The sequence below is a fragment of the Alligator sinensis genome, unplaced genomic scaffold, assembly GCF_000455745.1.
Source record: "Alligator sinensis unplaced genomic scaffold, ASM45574v1 scaffold1584_2, whole genome shotgun sequence".
Taxonomy (NCBI): domain Eukaryota; kingdom Metazoa; phylum Chordata; order Crocodylia; family Alligatoridae; genus Alligator; species Alligator sinensis.
Window position 1 is genome coordinate 285,015 of NW_005842864.1, and position 23,575 is coordinate 308,589.

Below are 23,575 nucleotides of genomic sequence, written 5' to 3' on the forward strand. Positions count from 1 at the left end.
TGAGGGAAGGGGGTGTGCAATGCTTTATTAAGTTCATTAGTGTAAGCAGCACCTGCTGCATAGTAAGTTCCCCACTGCTATTACTTGCATACATCCAGATGCTCTAAACTCTTGTCCTTATGCTATCCCAGTATCTTCTCCTGGTGCTTTCACTATCGATGTCTAAGCCCTTCGGGTGTCTTTCTGTCCTGGGTATGCATGGAAGGAATTTATTTGTTGGTTAATCTTCAATGACCAGGCTTTAGGGCTACTTCAAAGATGCACGGAGGGTACAGCCGAGGTCTGCTAACATTGGGAGAGCCCCTAAAAATATCAAGGACCACTTGCACGCAGAACCTGTGACGTGTGTTCAAGACACCGTGTTTGTGTGTGTGGAGTTACAGAAGTCGGGGAAGAAAAAAAGCCCTGAGTAATTGAGTCCAATGCACAGTTGTTTCTTACTATACATTTCTTCGTGTTTTGTCCAGTCTAGCTGTAAATGTCTCATGTGCTGGAGACAAGACCCCTGGACAGACCACCCCACGGCCTAATATGTCTCACTGCTGGGGAGCTTTTCTTAATGTTCAGCCTAAAATTTTCTCTTTCCAAAGTATTCTTCCTTAGCCTAGCTTTGTGTGACACTTGCAGTTTTCTCTCTAGCACTGATGTTTGCAGACTGCCATCATCATCAATTAATCAGCTCTTGCTTAGCACTTTCAGTAATTTCCCATAGGTTCACTGCTCCCGGTTCTGATCCTTTCTGTTGCTTTTCTCTGAACTCCTTCCTGTTTGCTAATATCTTTCTGGTAACCAAGGGCCCAAAATGGAATATACCACTCCAGGTGTGGTCAAACCAGAGTTGTATACCCAATCCCCCAAACCCACTGAAGCTAGTTGAGAAACTCCCTCTGACTTTAGCTGAGCCTGTCCCAAAACCTGTTTAAAGGACTGTTCCTTTTCTCCTCTCTCATGCTGTGCCTCTGTACTGGCCTTTTCTTGCAGCTACACCACATTGCAAACTCAGGAAGTTCTTGCTGTCAGAATGAGTTTGGCTTGGCTATTTTCTCTCTCTTTACTGTTATAAAGAATGTCATTTAATCCTACAATGCAGGGAACATGATCGAAAGAATCGTGGTGTCCTGTAACAGCAGCCAGGATTTGCACGAATGGCTTGACCATTTGCAAAGGCTGACCAAAGGGACATGCAACACGATATCAAAAACACATCCGTGGAGTGCTCATTCGGTGAGTGTGGTAGAACATCCCAATCCTTTCTGCATTTCACTGTGCCGCATTATCGACCAGGTTTTCTTGTAGAGTATGACTGTAACTAAGCCTCTTACACAGCCTTGCAGTTTTTCATAGAGGTTGTGGTTATGACCCCTCATCGTGCTTCTGAGTATATAGCTGACAACTAACACTATAGCTACAGAAGTCATTTGTCTTATCTCCATTTCCAATTTTGTTGCAAGGTGAGCTTCTATCTGTAGTTTAGATGGAGAGAGCTCCTGTTTTCCCTGCTCTTGTGCATGTGTTATATTCAATGCCAAACAGCCTTCATTGTCTCATCATCTTTTTTCTCAGTCTTTTAGTTCCACTGGACAGATTCGTGGCCCACTGGAACCACCCAAAATTCTTAAACCCTGGACCTTAAGTTGCCTCCGACCTGCTCCTCCACTCAGGCCATCAGCAGCTCTGAGTTACAAAGAGGTAATCCTTCGTGCAGACAGTGGATTGTGGGGTTTGTTCACAGAATTGCTTTGAATGATAATTCAGGAGAGGGGTTGATTTAATGCCCCTGAATGAATACTGATGTTAAAAAGGACTGCACAGCAAAGACCCCAGTCCTACAAACACTGAGGCAGGTGGATGAAACCAGGCAATAAAACCAGTTATGTGCTTTAAATTAAGACTGGGGCCAGGTGTTTGCAGGATCAGAGTTGCACTGCTTCCACTGAGCCCACTCTTGCAGTCTTTGTTTAGTCACAGCTTTCACTGGGAGCCATGCCTCTGTACTGCAAGGAGCTCTTATGTAATGCAACTATGTAGCTTAGTAGCTAGAAACATTTGCCGAGGGAAGGACTACAGGCTGGTGTCCAACATAGAAAGCTGTGGGATGGAAAACCACCGTGCATTTCGATCACGTTCCTCCATGCCATATTTTTGGTGGCTAGATTACAGATCTGTTAGTCACCTGATGACAGCAGTAAATGCTTTTTACTTCTCTGCAGCAATCCCCTCAAAATGCTTCACAAATGTTTAATCTTTTTAGTATCTCAGAATGTCTATCAGTCTTATCTCTGGCAAGAAACTTACATTTGGGGTTTAGGTGATACCTGGGAAGTCTGTGGGTGCAACCTGCAACAGAAACTGCTTCTCAGATAGCTCTGGTTCTCAGTCCCTGGCTTTAACCACAGGACCATCCTCCCCTATCTCAAAGCAAACATTTTGAATTACTCACTTTAAACTTGGGTAATGTTCTCATTAGCAGTAGATGACTCCAGTTCTGAATCACTGATTATTCTTGTGAAAAGGTGCAAACATTACTGCGTAGTGCTCAGCATTGTGACCCGAAGGCCACCCCTAGACAGCCATTCAGTTAGTTACAAACCCCTCCTTTTCTGAGGTTGCAATATTCATCAGAACTGAAGCCTAACAAGAAAGGGAGATGGGTGCTGCCAGATTGACCTGGTTATGATGAGACGTTTGGCATCACTGTGGCAGTTTAGTTGAGAAACTTGTATTTATAAAATGCAAAAGAAATGTTCTTTTGAAGACTAAATTGTTGGTTTTTTAAAATAAATAATAAAACCCCCTTAATCTTTGCATGTTCCCAGCCCCTCACTTAGACTAAAGTTTCTTTCTTGCATGACAAATGAAAGGCCCTGTTTAGATTTTAACCAAGGAGCAATCGCTCCTCTACAACAATAAAATATATTTTTTAAAAGGCTGAAAACATACAGATTGACTAATGTAGTCAATGACATCACGGCCTTCCATGCCTCTTTCTCAGGTATGGTTATCCCTGGATAACTCTGAGCATAAGTTAGAATATTGGCTTAGAAAACCAATCCAGGCTTTTCCAGAATAGACTTTACCAATGGTGATGCCACAGGAATGCAATACAAGAATGACTTTGGTTGTGCTGGTCCTCCGGGCTTGTATGCTATGGAGGCTTCCCACCAAGCAGGAGGTCAGGCTGCAGTGGTATTACAGTGCACAATGTGGGCATCAGCAGCCCTCTGCCTGCTGAGGGCAACTTTCTGGTTGCAATTCCCACCCACACCCAGCACACCTTAATTGAAAAGGTGCAAGGGAAGCATGTGCTCACTGAAAATGGCCAGGTTAACAGCAAAACTTGATTAAATGCTGAGGGAGCAGGCACAGCAAAGCTGCCCAACCAGTATGCCTCAAGCTTATTCTGGCAGGACTAGGCCTAGGACCGTGAGCCGTTAAGTCTTTGTGTCTTTTCAGCACAGGCCTGGTGCAAACACGGCTGGCAACAGCGTCAGGTGTAGAGGCAGCGCTTGTGAAGTGCACCCTTATTCTCTGGCAACTGGTCATCCTCTCCCATCCCAGCATACAGCTTTAAAAAAATCTTGGTGTCACCTATGTTTTGCTAATTGAAATCCAATTACAAGCAAAAGCTAAACCAGGTGCGACTCAGATCTGTAACGTGCTAACTGGTCAGGTTCTTTTGACTGAGGCTGAAGGAAGGCAGGGGGCATGAAAGAGGAGGAGAGGAGTAAGGTTAGGGAATACAAAATGTTGCCTGTCTTTGAAGTGATTGGTTACACCTATCTAAATCCAAATGAATGTGTATGATGACAGTGCCAGATGGAGATGTTCACACATGCACATGCACTGGAACCCAGAATTTGGCTCTGTTTTTGAATGCCTAACATTTTAAAACATGGAATACCGGACTCAGAGTCTATGACTCTAGTTCTTAGCTCCTGCACTTGCCTGGCAGATGACAATATAGCTTTTAAATTATAGGCACAAGCATGTGATGGCTGAATACAAATAGGAGATGAATTCAGTTATTTAAACAAGCCACACTTCAGCCACCCTTTCCCTCTTCTCTCAAGTCCAGTCAGTTCAGTCACAAAGTTAAGCAGACCTGCTATTTCTCTGAAGTGTTTTTAAAACTCAAATAATGCCAAGCAGAGTAAATCAAGTATGAAACTAGGATAACAGCTCAGACTAGGTTAGGTTTCTATTCAAAGATGCATTGCATGAATTAAAATTTCTCTCAAGAGCATGAGTTTACCATTGAAAGAAATCAGTTATTTTCCAGGTAGGGTGGGGTATGGGTTTGATGAAAAGACCAGAGATTTTGAGACATCCAGTGATATATCAATTGGCTTCTGGTAGCAAAGGACGGAATTTCACAGGTTTGTGTGTTTTTTCTCGTATCTAACTGTATTCAGGAAACCCCAGAACACTGCTTACGTGCTGTGTACCTCTGTTGTCATTTCCATTCAAATTGGGTCATTTTTCCTGTTCAGTTTCTAGTCATCATTTGAAATTACAGAGAAGGGTGCCCCTTGGTAAAATTGTATGTCTGGATTGGGGTTACTGGGGTGTGAGGACTGGCATACTTTTCCTAGTTCAAAAAATTACCTGCCTTGAATCACTTGTAAGATTAATTACATCAGTACATTTCTGAGCAAAAGTTGTACCTCCCTGCATACAACCGGGGAAAGAATCTGGGCTGGAATAAAACCTGTCACACAAGTTCTCAGGACCTTACCTTACAAAACCATTAGTAATGGGACCCATTTGTGTAAATGCAGCCCCCAGGACTTCCTCCATGAAACCGACTGAGCTATCAGGGAACACCTTCAAGCAGGTTACCAGGCCAGGAAACCAACTTGCTAATCCTCAAAATCCAACTAACCAATGAGGCATGATCTCTTTTTTTATCTCTTAGGCATACAGTCCTGCTTGCCACCTTTTTCACAATTAATTTTTTTTTTAACATTCACAGTTTTGCATGTAATTCTGCTCTTTTTGGGTCTCTTGCATGTTGATATTGCTCTAAAACTGGTATAGAGGGGGTTCCCATCCTTGTAGCACATATCTTGCAATGCTAACATTAAAATGTGTTTTAGAATGATAGATTTAAATGGATTTGGTCAATAAAACTATCAACTTCTCACCACTCATCTTCTCTTTCTTTACATATTCATTGTAGAGGATGTCTTATATCTTAAAGGTAAGGGTAGATACATGTCTTTGGCTTATTGTGACATAAAATACTTGTCCTGTGTCTCTTAGCTAATTTTTTCTTTCCCTGCTTGCTTTTTCCTGACTGCTAGTAATCTTTAGCGTGAGTCCCTTCTGATGGCTAAATGGCTTTAAAAAAACCTCACAAAAATATTTAATCCTATGACACTAACACTGTACTGCATGAAAAGCATGACACTCCTACTTTACCTCGTAATATTTACATTGCATGTAATCTTTTAATATGCAAGTGCTTTCACACTTTGTAAGAATAATTTAGCTTAGTAAAAGAAGTAAAACCTGTTTCTTACTTTTACAATGTTAGGCACTAACTCTGTGTGTTTATATGTTCTGTGTATATGTACGTGGGGGGGTCAATATGCTCAGACACACCCATGAGTAGTGTGTGTGTGTGTGCATTAAAAACAACGTGTCATTGATAATACATTCTAATTGAAGAAGAATGAAATTGCATATCACTCATATAGTTGTGTAGAGAATGCTTACAGCAGTGAACTTAAAAGGTGATCTCACTGATCTTCTCTTGTGAATGTTTTTCCCTTGGAAAAAGCCTATATTTTAGCACAGTGGTTTTCAACCATTTTTCATTTGTGAACCCTCCAAAAATTTGAATGGAAATTTCAGATGGAAGTGCCAGACCCCTTTGAATTGTAAGTTTAGGTATTCACATACCTTTGACTGATCATAGTCATTGTTCATGGACCCCTAGGCACAGTCTGCAGATCCCCAGTTCTGTGGACCACAGGTTGAAAACCACTGTTTTAGCAGATTGTGCTTCTCTCCAAAGGGTTTTGTCGTGCCGTTTTAGTTGCTATGACCAGGTGCAGCACATCCAGACATAATGCAGGTATAGATCTGAATGTTGTGAGGTTTCCCTGATGTTGACTGTGTGCCTGCTAGCCTTCTGTGTGCAGCATTAACATAATGAGCTGTGTTCAGAGAAGCTCTGTCATTTCAGCCACCGTTGGCTCTTACCTAAAAGAAACGTCTGTTTTTTATAGGATTCCAGCAAGAGTCCAAAGACAATGAAGAAGTTTCTCCCAAAAAGGAAAACTGAGAGAAAAGCATCTGATGAGGAGTTTGTCATCAGAAAAAGTACGTTTTTCTTCTCTGGCACTGCTTTCTGTCTGCCCAATAAGCCACCCAAAAGTCAGTAATCAGAGCAGAGTGATTGAATAAATCATTATCGTTGAGAGGCTCCCCACCATGCCAAACACAGCTGCCATGCAGCTTAGTTTGGTGCGCCCTTCTGGGAATTCTGAGTATTTAACTCAATGAAGTTAAGAGTGATTTAATATCACAAAAGTATTGTGAGGTAGCTGGGCAAGTTGTTTTCATTATTCAGGGAGGGATATGGTGCAGAAACCATAATCCTCAAAACTATCTTAAAGCCTAATTTCAGTCTATGAACCTATGTGATACATGTGTGCTTGCCTGAGATATTGTGGATCCATACCGTCCAAAGCAAGACAAATCTTTCTCTGTCAATGGGTCCAACTGCGGAGTTAACCTCCAGAGTTCTCACACATGCACATACCCACAACCGTACCTTGCAACTCAGGGAAGTCCAGTTAGGACACTGTTATTGATTTTCATATGGAAGGGACCCAGTGACTGGTGATGGGCAACAGTGTAAAACTTTGCAATAGATAAGTGATTTGTCCAGGGAGAGGCAGTGTCTGAGTTGGGGTTAGAGACTTCCTGACTCCACTACTGTCCTGAAGCTTTCTAAGAAGCTAGCAGTGGGGTATTACGCCTGCACTTTCTTAGCAAGTATATTTATTTTCCCTTCAAATCCATCATATCATAAGTAAGTTCCTACCTGCCTATTCTTACTACCTTCTCTCCAGTTGGTCTTTGCTGTTCGACTTCCCCATCCTTCCTTAGTCAGACCTGTGCTGTGATAGTACCTCTCAGTTAGGACCATGCCCCTTAACCAGCCAGTCTCCATGATGCAGTACAAAGCTCTCCCTCCCCAATATCTCCTCTGCACCCTTGCCAGACAGACATTTGTCATAAAAGCAAAGTTCTGGTCTTAGTTAATTTGTCTCGGGGGGTTGAGAGGGGAAGATGCCAAAGTATCCTGCTGTTAATAATGGCCAATGTTTGCAATGGTTTGCAGGTACAGCTGCATTGGAAGAAGATGCACAGATTCTGAAAGTCATTGAGGCATACTGCACTGGTGCAGGCTTTCAGCAAACTCTCAGTTCAGGTGGGCACACAGATGTAGTGTTTAATTCATGATATATTCAAAATGATGATAACCTCTTAGGAAAAACAGATTGTTGCATCATAGAGCAATAAGAATGGGGCTAAGAAGCCGTGTCGTGTTTATCTTTAAGATAAAGAAGCTGCAGATACCTAGTGGTTTATTTTGCCATTGTTTTTCTTCTAAACACAGAGAATGAGCAAGTAGGAGGTTAGATGAGACCCAGTTACTTCACCAGCAAGGTGAAGTTGTTAGGAATTAAACAAACCTAGTTATTGCATTGCCTGTGGCTGTGAGCATAAAACATTGATGCTAATCTCAGACTGCAGATAGCTTTAGAAAGGAAGCATGAATATTATCTCTTGATCAGCTGCATATTTAAAAACGAGCTGCTTCATAAGAACCCAACTATCTAACATCTTCTTAAACTCTGGAAATATTTACCAGTGCTGGTGAGATATAGCCTAGGGTGATAGTTCACTGATTTAATTTCATATTAAAAAATGAGGGACCATAGAACATGTATTTTCTAATAGGTCTTAACCCTTAACAAATTACTTCATTTATCAAGTAGCTTCAGATAGCTGATGGCGATCTGTGTATTTGCTGTCTTAGTATTTTAGCCCTATTCAGCAAAACTCATAAGCTTCCACTTAAGCATGCGTTCTAAGTTATGTCCATCCCTACCATGGAAAACACGCATAACACATCTTAAATCAATGGGACTTAAGTGCTTCAATGTAAGCACTTGTTTTGGTGCATTGTTAAGTCAGAGTAGTGTTGGTATTTCCTGTACTTAGAAGCACTCAAACAATGCAAGTTTTAAGGGTGCTGTTAATGCATGGTAGTACAGTTGTGGGCAACATGATGATGGAGAGGATGAGGATGGCAATCTAGCAGAGACCCTTCTGCTACAATAATAAGGAATGGAGGCCTGGCTCTGCACCCTCTCTCTGAAGTTATGCTCCTGTATTCACAGTGGTCATGCTGGAACCAGGCCACCACTAAGGCTTAAATTCCTAGATAGGTTGAGGGAGACTTGTAATTAATGGCATTTGAAAGACCCTCCAGGTGTAGGTCCCATGCACATTCTATTAGGACTCTGCCTGGAGCTTCTGTGTGCTGCTATAATATAAAGACTAATGCAGAGCTGTTCAACTTTTAAGTGGCCAAGGGCCACACCCCCCCAGGCCACATTCACAGGGGTAACATGTTATACAGGCCAAATTAGCAGAAGCCACAGGCCCCCCGGGCAGCACACTGCATGGGTGCCCCATCTCACCCTTCAGCTCCCCCACTGCAACCTATCACACAGGGGTCCCAGGTGTGGTCTGTGCTGTGCCACACTGCATTGCCCCCTGAAGTAGGGGTAGAAAGTGGAGCCAAGAGATCCTGGCTGCTACCGTGCAGCCAGAGCAATGCAGGGAACAGTGGCTGGGTGGGAGCCTGGGACCACAAATGAACCCCTTTGGGGGCCACTCCAAGCTGCCAGTTGGGCAGCCCTGGACTTACGCAACAACAATGAGGATGATGATGATTGCCAGGAAGTAACACAAGGGGAGCCCACTTCTGGTCCCTGCCACAGAGGTATGCTTGACACAGAGTAGGGTGCACCAGACCAGAATTTGACTCATTATTTCTAAATGGGGTCAGTTGCTGAAGAAAGTTCCCGTTTCCTTCTGTGTTTGGTACCTGTTGTTGTAGGGTCCCGTAAGAACTCCATCCCCCAAGTATTACTTCCCGAGGAAGAGAAAATTATTGTGGAGGAAACAAGAAGCAATGGTCAGACTGTCACCGAAGAAAAGTAAGTAGGCAGATTATCTGCTTTGTGGCTTTCCCTTCTGTGCCTTTATGCTTCAGAATTTTTCAGTGAATTCTAGTGTGTTTGTGGTCAGATCTTAAAAACCAACAAGACTTTTCTTCTCTGCATGGGTATGAATGGAAGGACATAGATGGTCAGCATGTCCCTGTCATGGGTTTCTCCACTTGTCGGGAGTTTGGGGTGTACAAGGAATGCAAGGGTGCATTTTAATTTGTATTTAGCATCTTTTCATTCCAAAATTGGATGCAAGATTCCCAGATGGTGTAAGCTGGGCCTTCTTTCGCTGCAGTCAGCTAGGGCCAGGTCCTCTGATAGTGTAAGTCAATACTGCTGTACTGGCGACTATACTGTACTGGTTTATACCAGCTTGGGTCCTGGACTTGGATTTTTAACTGCACCAGGTAAAATAAACCATTCTTAAACTGTAGGTTGTTGATATGTACAGTCCTTACTGTTCCTTCCAAGCCTTCATTCTTGTCACGCATGCACGCTCTGCGCATCTGTATCAGACCAACTGCAGATGCTTCCTCAGCCTGATGAAGGGTGTTTGTGCCCAAAAGCTTGCAAAGAAGAATTTTTTTCAACTATTTGAGTTGGTCTCATAAAAGATATCAGATTTACCCACAGAACCTTGTCTGCCTGTGCATCCTACAAATTTAAATGTCTGACATGTCTGAGACCCAGAGCAGGATACACAGCATCTTTCCACTAGTGTAATCTGCCTTTATGCCAATGTAAACAACGAGCAGACCCGGGGCATAAGCCGCTACACCAGAATAACTTAATGGAAACTGGGGCTGAGTTATCTCAGGAAGAACCTGTAAAGCTATGCCAGTATAGGTGTCATATGTCCTCTTCTGTCCTGGCAGAGACATTTCTTCAATGCAAGCAAGCGCTTTACTGCCTTTCCCTCCACTTAGTCACAAGATACCATAGTATTGCCTACTGCAGCAACTAACCCGGGAGGGCTGTCTTTCCATCTGCTCTGGTCACCAGTGTAATTTACATTACTATACAAAAGTGATCTGTGTTTGATCAATGTTACCACATCCGGCACCCAGGTCCCTAGATGAATACATGTTCTGGTAACTTTCTAATCCAGCCGGTGCATTCTTTATACAGTTTGTTTTTAACCATGTAACCACAAGGTATAAAGTTTGCATTATGAACATGACCTGGATGCTTAATTTTTAAACCACCTATAATTTTTAGTTACAGTGGCATAAACAAAGCCATCACAGCCACTTAATTATGTGAATGCGTAAGCTCTTTCCAAATGTTGAAAAATGGGACTTTCGTATGCTCCTCAACTGAAATTCCAGAGCACGATCTTATGTGCACAAGTTAGTAGCACCTTACAATGGAGCCTCAGCACTGAAGCATTGGCAAAAATGTAACCTAAACAGCATTAATGGCACTGCTAGAGTGATCAGCATGAGATAAATTGCAAACTGAAAGCACGTGCCCACCTCATTTCTGTCTGCACTTAAAACAAACAAAGCAAACCCTCACGCTATACTGAGATAAAATGCTGCACAGTAGCAAATCAACTATCTGCTTTATTTTCTAGGAGCCTCGTAGACACTGTTTACGCACTGAAGGATGAGGTCAAAGAGTTAAAGCAGGTAACTAACACACTTCTGCATGAGCTGTCAGTAAATTAAGCTGAAGTCGGTAAAGAGGAGTGGTTAAGTAGGGCATCTTGCTGCATGAGCATTTTATGCTCTGACTTATCCTTGTTCAAGATGAATGTCATGCAAATCAAGGGTTTGAGCCTACAGCTGCTCAAGGGGTGAAATTCCCAGCAAAGTAAGTGGGATTATAGTGGAGTTGCATGTGCACTTCCCTATTTTGCAACATTAAATGGAGAATATATACAAAGCCAGAGGCTCAGTTCAACTGTGCTGGCTTTTGAACAGTACTTTTTAACCTCTAGGGATGTCACTCATCCTTTTGTAGGAACATGATAAACAAATGTAAAAATTAATTTTTGCTGAGAGTGAAAGGAAAAGCTTCCCTTCTTCCCACCCCTGATCCCAATTCTGGATCTTGGAGATCCCCCTGCAGAACAGTGGGTTCCTTAAGACCAGTGATGAAATAGGATTTCCACAAGGCCCTGCCTGAAGTCCCATTGTCAACTAACACTGAGGTTAGAACCAGTCTGGTTCAAGGCCTTCATTTATTCCATACCACAAGAGTGCTGGTATCTTTGAAAACCAACGCCCATCTCCTCCTTCCCACACTGCAGGAAAACAAAAGGATGAAACAGTGTTTGGAAGAAGAGCTGAAGTCCAGGAAAGATTTAGAGAAGCTGGTTCTAAGGCTCCTGAAACAAGCAGATGAATGTGCCAGGGAAGAGGTGGGGCGCAAGTCATCTATCCTGGCCTGAACACTGAGCAAAACTGTTGGTTGTTTTTTGTGACCTCAGGTGTTCTTTGGAAGCAGAACTGGATGCTTTGCCTCTTCTTGCTACTTATTTTGGGGTATTTTTATTATGAAGAAAGGAGGCGGGAGTGAAAAACAGGTTGTTTTTTTTGTCCCATTCAATAAGGAAATCATACATACCACAAACAAGTAAACAGTCACAGATAAAATGGTCAGCAAGTGGTCTATGAGACACAAGTCATCTGCAGCAACTAATACCTCATTGCACCTGCTACTGGGAGCGAATGCAAACTCTGTTAATGATTGCCAGTCCAAAGAGGGTTGGCAGTAGTTTCCTACTGAGGAAATTCAAGCACTTTTTTATGCTTTCATTTTTATTCTTTTTAAAGCACCCGGTACCTAATTTATTGAATAGCAGGGTTACTGAGTTGGGTAAAAATCAAAAAAGCTATGAGCACTTCTGAGAGTCAAAAATGAAAGCTTTTCCCATCCAAATATTTTCCCTCCATTAGTTGTTTGTAGTGAGCTCGAGCCCAGTAGTACTGTGGTTCCCACGTGGCCTTTATACAGATTTAAATGTGCAATTAACATTATGACATTTCTAATTCAACTCCTTGGCACAGTACGATCTGGAGTGTCTGTCATCAGTGCATTCAGAAGTTGCACTGGACAGTACTGCCTCCTAGCAGGCAACAGTTAGCACAGGGGTTATCCACTGTGTTGCCCATACTCCTTTTTCTGATGCATGCCTTCTAATTCTTTTGTTCTGTTACATTTTTGCTTCCTTAGTGTCCATGTATTGTATAAGTTCTGTATTTTCCCAGTGCTTTTACCTTGCAGTACATGCCTCTCTGTATGCAATGCAGACTCTGCTTGACAATGATTTGCTTGAGGTTTTTTTTACATTAGGAATAGTTCCTTCTCCTTAGTTAGGAAAGCAAGCAGTGGCCACATGGACAAGAGCTTGGACAAGAGCTGGAATGGTCACCCATCTCCTTGCGTGAAAAAAAATCTGAAGTTCTTACAAATAACTGTTAGAGACGCAAGCTAAATGCAGTGGATGTACACAGCATGTGTGTACCGAAAGTCTGTGTCCTGCATTTCCATCTGGGCCTGGGTTACCTTACTCTTGTTACATATGCTCTTCCTTTTTCTTAGTCATATACCATTTAAACTTTTTAACAGAGAGTCTGGACTATGGTTACTCTTATTAATATCAGGTGACGGAGAGCTCCCAAGATATGCAGACATATCACGGACCATTATGTAGCCATGCTGTTAAGTTCTTCATGCAAGAAATATCCCTGGCAATAACTGTAAGTCCCCCTATTGCCATTAGAGTTCAGCCAGGGAGGGGCAGATCAGGCGAGAGAGCTGGATTCTGGGAACATGGCAAAGCCTATGCAAATGGGATTGTGTTTAATTCTAGCTACATGGACTTGGACCTTGCTTGCCCTGGCTAGCACTCCCTGTCTCTATCCCAAGTCTGTGGTAGTAGCCAGTCTCCAGAGCTACCTGCTAAATGGCTGTTCTCTGAATTTGTGCACGTGGAGCAAAGCCCTACTTCAGCTGACCACTGGCCATGGAAACCTGTCCAACACGCGCTTGCTTGCAAAGGGCAGAGATTTGAAATTTGGCATGTGGCTGCATGCCATGGAGCTGGCGCAGCCAGTTTTCCAGCATCGTCCTTCTACCAAGCCAGTGATCTTGCGGGGAAGGCAATAGTCTCACCTTTGTTCCTGCAGTAGCCGCGCAGTGTATGCTGTTTTGCTGGCATGCACGTATGCATATGCCCAAGCGATGTTTGGCTCGTGACATGTAGACAGTAAAAGAAATCAATGTCAGCAATTTATAGTCCTGCACCAAGGATAGAAGTATATCCATCAGGTTAGCGAGTTGATTTGAAACCCATGCTGTGTACATATGCATGTTTGTTTATAAGACTTTTAATACAATGGGAGACACGCTGGTACATTTTGGAACAGGCGCATGTACGGAGCGTTACAAGCCAAAAAAAAGTCAATGAATAAAGGAAAAGAAGCCATGTCAAACTGATAGCAGTGTTTCCATATTTACTTTGTTTACAGTACTCTGTAAATATGTTCCAGTTTGTCTGTTGTTAGATGGATGCTCTGTGTCCACTGCCTTCCAGTTTATCTTTTGTCATGTTGGTTTATTTACTGTTCCTACTTATGCAAGGTCAATTTTTCTAACATGTTTTTATTTTGAACAGTTTTTTAAGTGACATTTTCAACAAATAAAGGAAGATGAAAATTGCTTCTTAGCTACATCTACTGATTCCTTTTGTCTCCAGCTCACAGCTCCACTGGGAGTCGAATCCGCAAAGCGTATCATGTGCCTGGGGACCTTTTAAGTGATGGCACCTGGCTCAGGGGCCACACTGGTCCTGAACAAGTTCCCAAGGCAGCACCGAAGTCAGAATAAGGCAAAACTTTGCTATTTGGAATAGCAGCATAGCATACAGGCTCTTCGTATCCCTCAGTACAAGTGGATTTAAAAAAAATTCTGCCATAGTGTCATCCAGAGGGGGTCAATATGTTTCCCTCAGCCAGTCAAATCTTCTCAAGGCTCTATGGGGACTATAGACTAATTTCTTTCCTACATCCAGTTTTGGTGGGTTCAGTGCATGTAGGGGTAGAGTGCTGTCAGGGAGCAGGCCACAACTCCCTGATCCAGGTTGGAGGCTCTGTGGTCTCTGGCAGTGAGCCCCCTCCCTCCTCCCTGTACTGGAGATACAGGGCAAGAGCCTGTTCAGGTAATTGTATGCTCATGGTAGAAGGGAGGTGAAATGTCCTAGCACCCAGGGCTGAGCTTCCCATTTTACAGATCAGGAATTATGGTGCAGCAAAGCTAAATAACTGGCCCGAGGTCACAAGGGCGGTCCGTGACAGAACAGGTACTTGAATCCAGGTCTCCGAGTCCTACACTTGTGCCCTAGTCCCTGGACTAGCCTTCCTCTCCGTTACTTTGTTCACAAATTATTGGACACAAATCTGTTGTCACTTACTTATGCAAACCTTTGCAATATATACCTATTATTAAGCCTTCAACCCAGAACACTTCCCAGTGAAGAGGGAAGCCTTCTCACGATAAATTAAATCTGTGGTGAAACTTTCATTCTCCAAATATTGCCTGTTCTGCATATTAATGATCATTAAGTGTTTCTAATTAAAGCATTTTATGAAGAAATATACATACATTTCTCATGCAGTCAATTACCTACGTTATGGTAACTTACTTCCTGCCCTTTGAGGATTTTTTTTTTTTGCTTTTTTAGGTGTGGCAACAGGATTTCCTTTGGTCTACCACTTGGACAAGACCTCTTGTACATGCCTGAATTCTCACTGTATTAGTAAAAGGCATATTGCACTCTTTTAAGTAAATCAACCATCATTAAGAAACTAATGATGTTTGCAAGTGTTTTACTGGCAGAGTTCAGGTCTAAAGCCAACCGAGTGTCAGCATAGCTATGGAAAGGCAGGAGCTCTTACCTAGTGATAGCAAGAACGTATGTATGTGTATTCTTTGATAACGCACACCAAGTTTACTCCGAAATCAATGGATGGTTTCCCACTGACTGCAATGAGCTTTTGATCAGGACGGTGCAGTGGAGCAATAATTAAGGAGCTGTGAACCACTCTTCCCTGCAGGGAATGCACAGCTTATATTGGCAATAGAACAAACTTTTAGGAAATGAGAAATATCAGTCTTGTTTGTAGGGGGGTGGGGAGGAAACGTAAGGTATTTGGATGTGGGATGTGGGTTATATTTGTTATTGAGCATTCTAAAAAATTGTTGGTTACAGTCACAGCCAGTCCTTTTTCTCATGTCTCCTAACGAAAACACTTGGAAACAAACCCATTTTGGCTTAATAACCTAATTTGGCAGAATGTCCAGCTCGGAGTTCCATTCTCCCTGCACTGCGTGTGCCCAAGCTACAGGGATAACTACCTCCTCCTTTGTGCCCGGTATTTTGGGAACATTTCCTGTGGGATGCATTATGCTGGTTTAATATCAAAATCGGGCTTCCCTGCTTCAGTGACTGGGGTGTGTAAAACAAAAAATCCCCAAGCTGAAACAGGATCCCCCCGGTTCACATACACTGGGCCCGGTTTTCTTTTCTGTTGTCGTAAGTCCTGTGCACTTTTTTACATGGGTGCAAGGTAGGTGCAAAGGACTGCCATTCTCATCTGCCAGCATTTTAAACCCACAGTGTTAGTGTCTACATGACACATTAACTGCGCAGTAGCCTGATAATACTTCTCAGTAGTGCGTCGCAGCATGGACAGTGCTAATATGCTACTGTGCAGTATTATTAGGCTACTGCGTAGTAGCATCACTGAAAAGGTATTCACCAGCGCTACTGTGCAATGACTCTGGTTACTGCACATTTATTTAGTACTTGATTATACAAGTACTAAATTAAATGTGCAGTAACCACTGCACATTAATGAACATGTAGATGTGCCCAATGACTGCTTGAAGGGCAGAAAAAAAGGAGGATCAGGCCCATTGTTCTACATTGTCAGGGGCTCCCTTGGAATAGGAATATGGCAGAAATCATTATGAGCCCTTCTATGTGAAAAATAATCTCCAGGAAATCCCTTCCCCACCCCCCCCCCAGGCCAGGCAATCCCTTCAGGGTTAAAGGGAGGAGTGAGAACCAAACCAATACAGGAAACACTGCAAGTATCAAGGTGCTGTGCCCTCAAACCCACTGCAACCACAGCTAGGGTGGGAGGCTAGAGCTGAGAGGAACTACTGCAACACGTGACTTGGAAGAGTAGAAAGCATGTGTAGTGGCTGGTACCACCCAGAGACCAGAGGCAGAAGGATGTCAAGATAAGGTGCAACGAGAACAGATTACCAATTTGGATGTTCGCAGCGGACAACAGTACCACAGGACAAGCAAAATAATATCTCGGCAAACACATTTGCACAGGGGTCTCAAGCCACGGCGGACGATTTGTGAAGTGGGAAGAGCAGAGAATCCATATAACCTGTCCACCTGCAGCTGATGGTGCAGATGCACAGGACAATTCCTCCTACGGTTTCTCCGGAGTAGTTCAGATTTTACTCTGTAATAAATGCAGTAAATTCCTTATTAAGGATCAGGCACACAACCAGCTCTACCATGCTTGTTGCCCACTGAAAAGGCTCTTACAGTGTTTAGTCACACGATAGTCTAGTTTATACTGAGCAAATAGGTATCCTAGTGTAAGGAAGCGACATATAATTTTTCCATGTGATAATTTTCACATGTAGTGAAAGTCCTATGCATTTTTCAAGGAGTAACTACCCTGGATTTGAGTGACCCCTATGTAGTAGGGCTGTCTGTGTGCTGTATGTCCATCTACTTTGACTGTACAGATGCTGTGTGTGATGTCCATCTACTTTGTATAGATGCAGTACAGATGCTGTGTGTTCGTGCTGTTAGGCTGCTTGTGTGGGAGGTAGACCTCCAGCCATTAGCTTCCTGCTCTGTGCAAGGTGATTATACTGTACACATGTAAGAGAGAGTTTTCTCAGTCTGTCTCTGGTTTTTGAGTCCTGCAACCATCTCCACTGCTGTTTACCCATAAAATCAAAGCAAAAAACCTGCAGTGAAACAAATCACAGAAAGAGCCCACGGTGAGGGGAAAGCAAAGTTTTAGCAACCTTCAAACTTTCCACGGGTAGAGTGAAAACGAGCCTGCCACAATGCGAAGGGATGAGAAACGAACAGAATCACTCAAGCAAAGGCCGCCGTGACTGAATAGCACAGCTGGATGGTAGCAAATGCCTCTCCTAACCACCTACGCGTTATCTCAGACTTGAATTCCACGGGCTATTTTTGGTGAGCCAAACACACACAATCGAGAAGCAAAAGCCCCGGGAAATCTAGTGAAACATTTCAGTAGGTAGTCACTACATGGATTTCTGATTTTCTGGTCATTAATACAGGAACTGTAGAGCGACAAATCTATGAACTGTGTTTTCATTTCTCTTTGCAAAAGTAAGTCCGAGCTTGAGGATGTTTTTTTCTACGTCTTGCTTATACTAAGGCAAAATTGAAAAGCTGTCCTGCGGAAAATGGGCTTTCCCTGGTGTCAACCCACAGGAAGCCAGAGAAAAATGGGGAGATTACACTCAGAGACTCACAGTAACTAGAGAGACGTAGTTAATAGCCATGTTAGTCCGAAGTCAGGTAGAAGACAGGGCAGTAGTACCTTAGAGACCAGCTGGTTCAGAGAAGCATAAGCTTTCCCAGGTGACAGCTTACTTCATCAGATGCCCTAACTGTGGTAGGAGACAGTCTCTATTTCCAGCTGAAATAGCTCTGCTGCAGTGGTTTAAACATCTTGATAAGATAATTGCTCCTTCCAAGCAACCATTACAAATACTGTTCTGCCACCTGATTGACTGGGCCTTCTCCTACTCTGGTTTTATCACCCGTGTTGCAGTAAAGCTTGAGGAGCCCAGGCAGGGAGCTCAGCCTGATTGCCAAGTGCCAACAAACAAGCCATCCCTGCACCTGGATCAGCAATTTAATGCTATCTTATCTACCCTAGCCACATCTGGCAAATTTGACCCATCAGACGACGTTCTCTCCATTCACCGATGTTAGCGGGCTTGTGGGGTTTTCCTATGTTTTGCATGCCATAGATCAATAATGTTTTCCTTTACCTATGACTAACCCGCTTCTCTGCTCCCTAAGGTGTGCTATATCTGAGAATGGCTACTCCTCACAATCTCCTCCTCCTCTTTCCACTCCTATTTTTCTATTTCAGAGTGTTTCCTGTTCTCTCAGGTGGTTTTAGTTTCCAAGCATCTTAACAGATCAATAGGCATCCTCTTATGGCTAAAGCAATGCCGAATTTGAGACCTGGCTCTGCCGCTGACCTGCTGCGTGACCTTAGTCAAGTCACTTCAACTTGCAAAGGGCAGAGGTTTGAAATTTGGCATGTGGCTGCATGCCATGGAGCTGGCGGAGCCAGTTTTCCAGCATCGTCCTTCTACCAAGCCAGCAATGTTGGGTGGGAGAAGGCAGTCGTCTCACCTTTGTTCCTGCAGCAACCGCGCAGCATCTGCTGTTTTGCTGGCATGCACGTATGCAGATGCCCAAGCAATGTTTGGCTCGTGACATGTAGCCAGTAAAAGAAATCAATGTCAGCCATTTTTTATAGTCCTGCACCAAGGGTAGAAGTATATCCATCAGGTTAGCGAGTTGATTTGAAACCCACGCTGTGTACGTATGCCTGTTTGTGAGACTTTTAATACAATGGGAGACACGCTGGGACATTTTGGAACAGGCGCATGTATGGACCCCGCAGTCACGTCACTTTACACCCCCGCTGTCAAACAGGGGTCGTGATGCTGACATCCTTTGAGATCCGATGCCAGGTACAAGAGCCAGGTGAAGACAGATAACATTCAGATCCGGGGGCAGAGTTATAGCGCTTGAGAAGACGAGTGACTGCCAATATCTGCCTGTGAAGAACATGATTACCTGCCCCAGGCCCACAAGATCAATATTAAACAGCTTGAGGAGAAAGGCAGGTCAGGAACGACCATGAATAGGAAACAGAAGCAGAGGGGTTATCCTCCCAAGCGGAGGGAAGTCACAGCTCCTCCCTGTGCTGTCAACCACAGTCCCCATCACCGTGACCTCCTTCAAAACAGCGCTCAGTTTGCAAACTGAGAGAAGAGGATGGCCTCATCCTCTTCTCTCCCGCTCTCCTCACGGGGCTCCTGGCTGAGGGGAAAGTGCTGCCTGTGGGACCGGTGTCATCCATCTTGCCCCTCTGTGGGGCAGGGGCACCCACCCCACCAGACGGGCACAGAAAAGTGATATTTTATGTAAAACAGAGAAAATATTCTCAAATAAATGTGGGGCGGGAGCGAAATGTGGGGTGGGAGCAAGCATGTATGTTTGTGGGGGAAGAGGGAGGGCTCCTTCTGATTTTTGAAGCTTTCCTCATGCCCCAAATTTATATGAGAGGGTCGACATCCAGCCTTAAATCCACAGGCAAAATCCTCCTACCCACGCCCCTCTACCCCATATTGCTTCTGGGAAGGCATCGGCATCCCCTGCCCCCTCCTCCCTCACAGCCACCTCAGGGTGAGGAGCTGTCCCGCCATCTTTCCCCTCATGTCTACTGTCTGCAGCCCCTCAGTCCCCCTCGAAACTCCCCGTCGCTCTGCGTCTCTCCCCCGGCTTCAGCCACCTGGAAGTCTGCCTCATGCCTCCCTCATTCTCCACACGCCCTTTCTCATGGGGCCTCCATGTTTCCTCACAGTCCCTGTGGCCCGCTCCACCTGGGCCCTGAGCCTGCCGACTGCTTGGGCTACGAGCGTGCGACTCTCCAGTGTATCTGCCCAGGAGCCAGGTTAAAAAAAACCCTACCAAATCACCCCAAAACCCCCCACCAGATTTGGTAGCACCCCTTGGGATTTGTGCCGCTGGAAAAAGGAACCGGGCCAAATACCCAAAGGAGCCGTGAGGTGATGAGCACTGATGCATGCATTTTAATTTGGTTTGGATTTGGATTAGTTTTAGTTTTGATTTCAGGTTTAAATGCATACATTATTCGCAATATAATGAAGAGGGTGACTGTTTTTTAATCGATCTATTCATTTAGTCAGGAAATTCATATTTAACATGGTGTTATATCAATACGATCAATACTTTGTGATACATCTTTAGAATACACAACCATAAATGCATTGCTCTAATATAACTATTCTCCAGCTATTTGGGTTGGTCAAATAAAAGATATCAAATTCACCCAAGGAACCTTGTCTGCCTTGCTCTAATATAATACGTTAATGGATGTGTAGTATGAGATGAAGTAAGACTCGGATGCGCAAAAATAGGCTATGCCCTCGATCCTATTTAGGTGCCTAAATCTCATTGATTTGAACCTCGATGGATCTGGTTATTAAGTTGTTAAAAGGGCCCAAATATTGAATTGTTCCCTTACAACATCAAGCAAGAGACATTGTGGAATAAGCCTGATGTTGTAGGTGGTTTTGGCACCCAGTTAAACCACAGAACGACGTCTCTGCGGCTGACAACAAATCCAAGCTAGCCAAAGGAAAAATAATTGTAGTAGGAAAAGAACATTTTGCACAAAAAAAGGAGGGGAAAAGGCTATATAGCTGCACAAGTTATATATTATGCATCTATGTACAGTTACAGAGGACAGGACAAATCCTCCTCGTATTTCAAGAGCATTTTGCAGATAGGAAAATGTATATAGTAATCCATCATATGTTATAGGATACTGCAGCGACGAGCAACAGAATAGACCCTGTGATAGATCCCGCCATCAGAGTGACAAACTCAGACCTCATATTTGAAAAGAAAAACATACAGCCAGTGTTAAAACTGTATAAAATGACATTTTATTTGTTAAATTATAAAGGGCATGTTATTTGTAGCACTACAGTGTACAGATTTCTAGACCAACTGTTGTAGCCAGGCTGCAAAATACCTCCGTGTTGCACCGTGGTGCGTAAGCAACACAGCACATCCTCCTTAACACTTCAGATTTAAACATTCAATCATGTGCAACGAGTATTATTGCAGAAGTACAACCACGTTTAGTCTTTTCACACCTTTTCATAGTTTTCAATGCAATTTTTTCCTAGTTTTCAATGCAACTTTCAGTTATTCCCTCCCTTTTGTTCATCAATATAATACAGTTTTAGTTAAATAAATAATTTTTTATACAATGCATCAAACAAGAACATTTCTCTGACTCCGTTCTCTAATAAAGTTATGCATTTCAGATAACAGCCAACAAACTACACATTAAATTACTGTAAGATTAGATGGGCAAAGTCTGAGCACAGCTCCCCTTGATTTCAGTAGGTGACGAATCAGGTCTTATATTTTCAGGATGGTGGTATTTATACAGTCCATGTTTACCGCTTTCCACCCCAGAGGAGACACTTTGGAATTGGACCAGCAACCCAAGTATAATACAGAGATTAATCCCATATAGTCTTTACTCAGTGAAAGCTCTCATGCCCTGTCCTACAACCCTTGCTTGAACAAGCCTACAGACTTCCCCAAAACTACTTCCATGACTATATACTACGCAAGCAAATACCCAGAAAATCTCTCAAACAATTGGGATCCCTGGATAAAGGTGCTATGTAAATGTCCTTATACCCTGGAGTTCCCTGAGTCAAGCCCATGGGACTAAGGGTCCGGAGTAGAAAATTTCAGCGGGGACTTTCCTATATATTTTCCACATCCAAAATGCTACGGGGCCTGGTTGCAAAGTCCCTCGCTCTGCACACCTGTTTTATAGCTTTAGTGATGCTATTCTACCATTCTCCCTGGCTGTGGTAGCTCCAGGACACCGAGTGCATGCTCCACATAACAAAGGAGACAACTTGGATTTTTTCATGGGACTGGAAAAGGCATAAATGTGCCTGATTCCTGTCCTCTGCCTCTTCACTCTTCTTCCTAGCATGGAACCAGGAGTCACAGAGGAGGGTCCTTCATGGGGCATGGAGGAAAAGGATAAAAGTAAGAGACATCCTTTTCTGCACAGGAGTAGCGGGAGGACAGTCTAGGCTAGTGGGCGAGGTTCACTGGGCAGATGGCTGCATAGGTTTCAAGAAATCCCTGTCCTGAGAGGTCTGCACTACCCCTCCGCTACAGCCTGCATTTCACCCAGCGTGAGCATGCCTGAGCAAATGCCATGTTATGTTTAAAGGTATGAGAGACTCTGCTGATTGCGTATTATACACGCCTGTGGGTGGAAAAAAGGAATACTTCTGACGAAATACCCAGCTTATATGGCAAACATGCATCATCATCAGCTACCACATAAGGAACGCATTTTGCTGACTGCGTGCTTTACAGAGAAGATGTTCCTAAGCCTCTTAAGGTTTTTCCATTCTCATTTTATATGCAGATGGAGACAAAAATACATCTTGATAAGAGTCCCTTGAGACGTGTAACATTACTTGGGAAGAAACACCAGTATTACTGTCCACTAAGTAAGCTTATATGACATTAATCGAGACATCCACCCTGTCAGACAAATGGTAACACACACGGTGTGGAAAGCTTAAATACATATGATACAGACACGTACAGATCTTCCCCAGTGAAAAGGTGAGAACAAAGTGCGCAGAATAACAGCTCCAAACTTTGTTCCATTTTTCTTCTAAGGGCTTGTTCTGTCCCATTAATAAATAACAAAATATACAAATCTAGAAACGAGAAAACTAAAGATGCAGAGGAATATAAATACTGGAAACCAGGAGAAGCCACTTTGTTCAACAAAGTCGGGTTAGGACTTCCTGTGCAGTGACAACTGCAGATCTGTTCTTCACGGCAGATCTCCTTTCAGTTAAGATTAAACATACCAAAGTATGTGCTTCCATGATTGTAGTTCACGAGAGTTGAATCTGTCACGTTAACGAATACCACGTCACCTTGCCGGAGTTCAAATACACCTCCCACGTGAGTGGACTGGAGGCCACAGTACAAGTCTGATGAGCTGTGTGTATTTAGTCCATTTAACAAGAGCCGATCTGATTCCAAAGGCAGGTGCAAATAAATATACACGATAAATGGTGCCTGAGGTGCTGGCTTGGTGCAGAAGCTGACTTGGGCATAGATGTAATAAAGCCCTGCTTTCTTCACCTTCAGCTTCCCTTCTTTGTAGGATATCAAGTCGTTCGTAGGGGCATACCCAGTTGTCTTCCACTCTAAAACTGCGGAGGGAAAAATATCACCATTGAGCCTGGCAAGTCAGGAATTGCATTAAAAGGAAAAACACTAGTTGGAAGTTTAACCTCAGTGGGATTATTCCCACCCTGTGTCCCTCTCATCCATTTAGATTGTCATTTTATTGAAGCAGAGGTTGTCTGCAGCCCCTCAGTCCCTGCTCTGCAGGGAA

The 23,575-nt window shown here is 43.5% G+C and overlaps 2 protein-coding genes across 7 annotated transcripts in view; one reads left to right on the forward strand and one right to left on the reverse strand.

Moving 5' to 3' along the window:
• Positions 1 to 14,149, forward strand: part of ARHGEF6 (Rac/Cdc42 guanine nucleotide exchange factor 6) — a 49,234-nt gene extending 35,085 nt beyond the window's left edge. For 3 of the 6 annotated variants that reach the window (XM_014525693.2, XM_025191861.1, XM_025191860.1), the window contains exons 14-21: positions 1,091 to 1,224; positions 1,564 to 1,689; positions 5,180 to 5,200; positions 6,234 to 6,327; positions 7,355 to 7,444; positions 9,146 to 9,245; positions 10,834 to 10,888; positions 11,512 to 14,147. In XM_014525693.2, coding sequence (XP_014381179.1) covers positions 1,091 to 1,224; positions 1,564 to 1,689; positions 5,180 to 5,200; positions 6,234 to 6,327; positions 7,355 to 7,444; positions 9,146 to 9,245; positions 10,834 to 10,888; positions 11,512 to 11,652 — 761 coding nt within the window. In that variant the 3' untranslated portion in view covers positions 11,653 to 14,147. Of the gene's footprint in view, positions 1 to 1,090; positions 1,225 to 1,563; positions 1,690 to 5,179; positions 5,201 to 6,233; positions 6,328 to 7,354; positions 7,445 to 9,145; positions 9,246 to 10,833; positions 10,889 to 11,511 lie in introns of all 6 variants that reach the window. The other 3 variants (XM_025191858.1, XM_006035657.3, XM_025191859.1) reach the window with 3 other exon arrangements.
• Positions 14,150 to 21,081: 6,932 nt separating this feature from the next.
• CD40LG (CD40 ligand) overlaps positions 21,082 to 23,575 on the reverse strand; it is an 11,307-nt gene continuing 8,813 nt past the window's right edge. Inside the window, exon 5 of the mRNA XM_006035664.3 lies at positions 21,082 to 23,390. Within this exon, the coding sequence (XP_006035726.1) occupies positions 23,020 to 23,390 (371 nt within the window). The 3' untranslated portion in view covers positions 21,082 to 23,019. The remainder of the gene's footprint in view (positions 23,391 to 23,575) is intronic.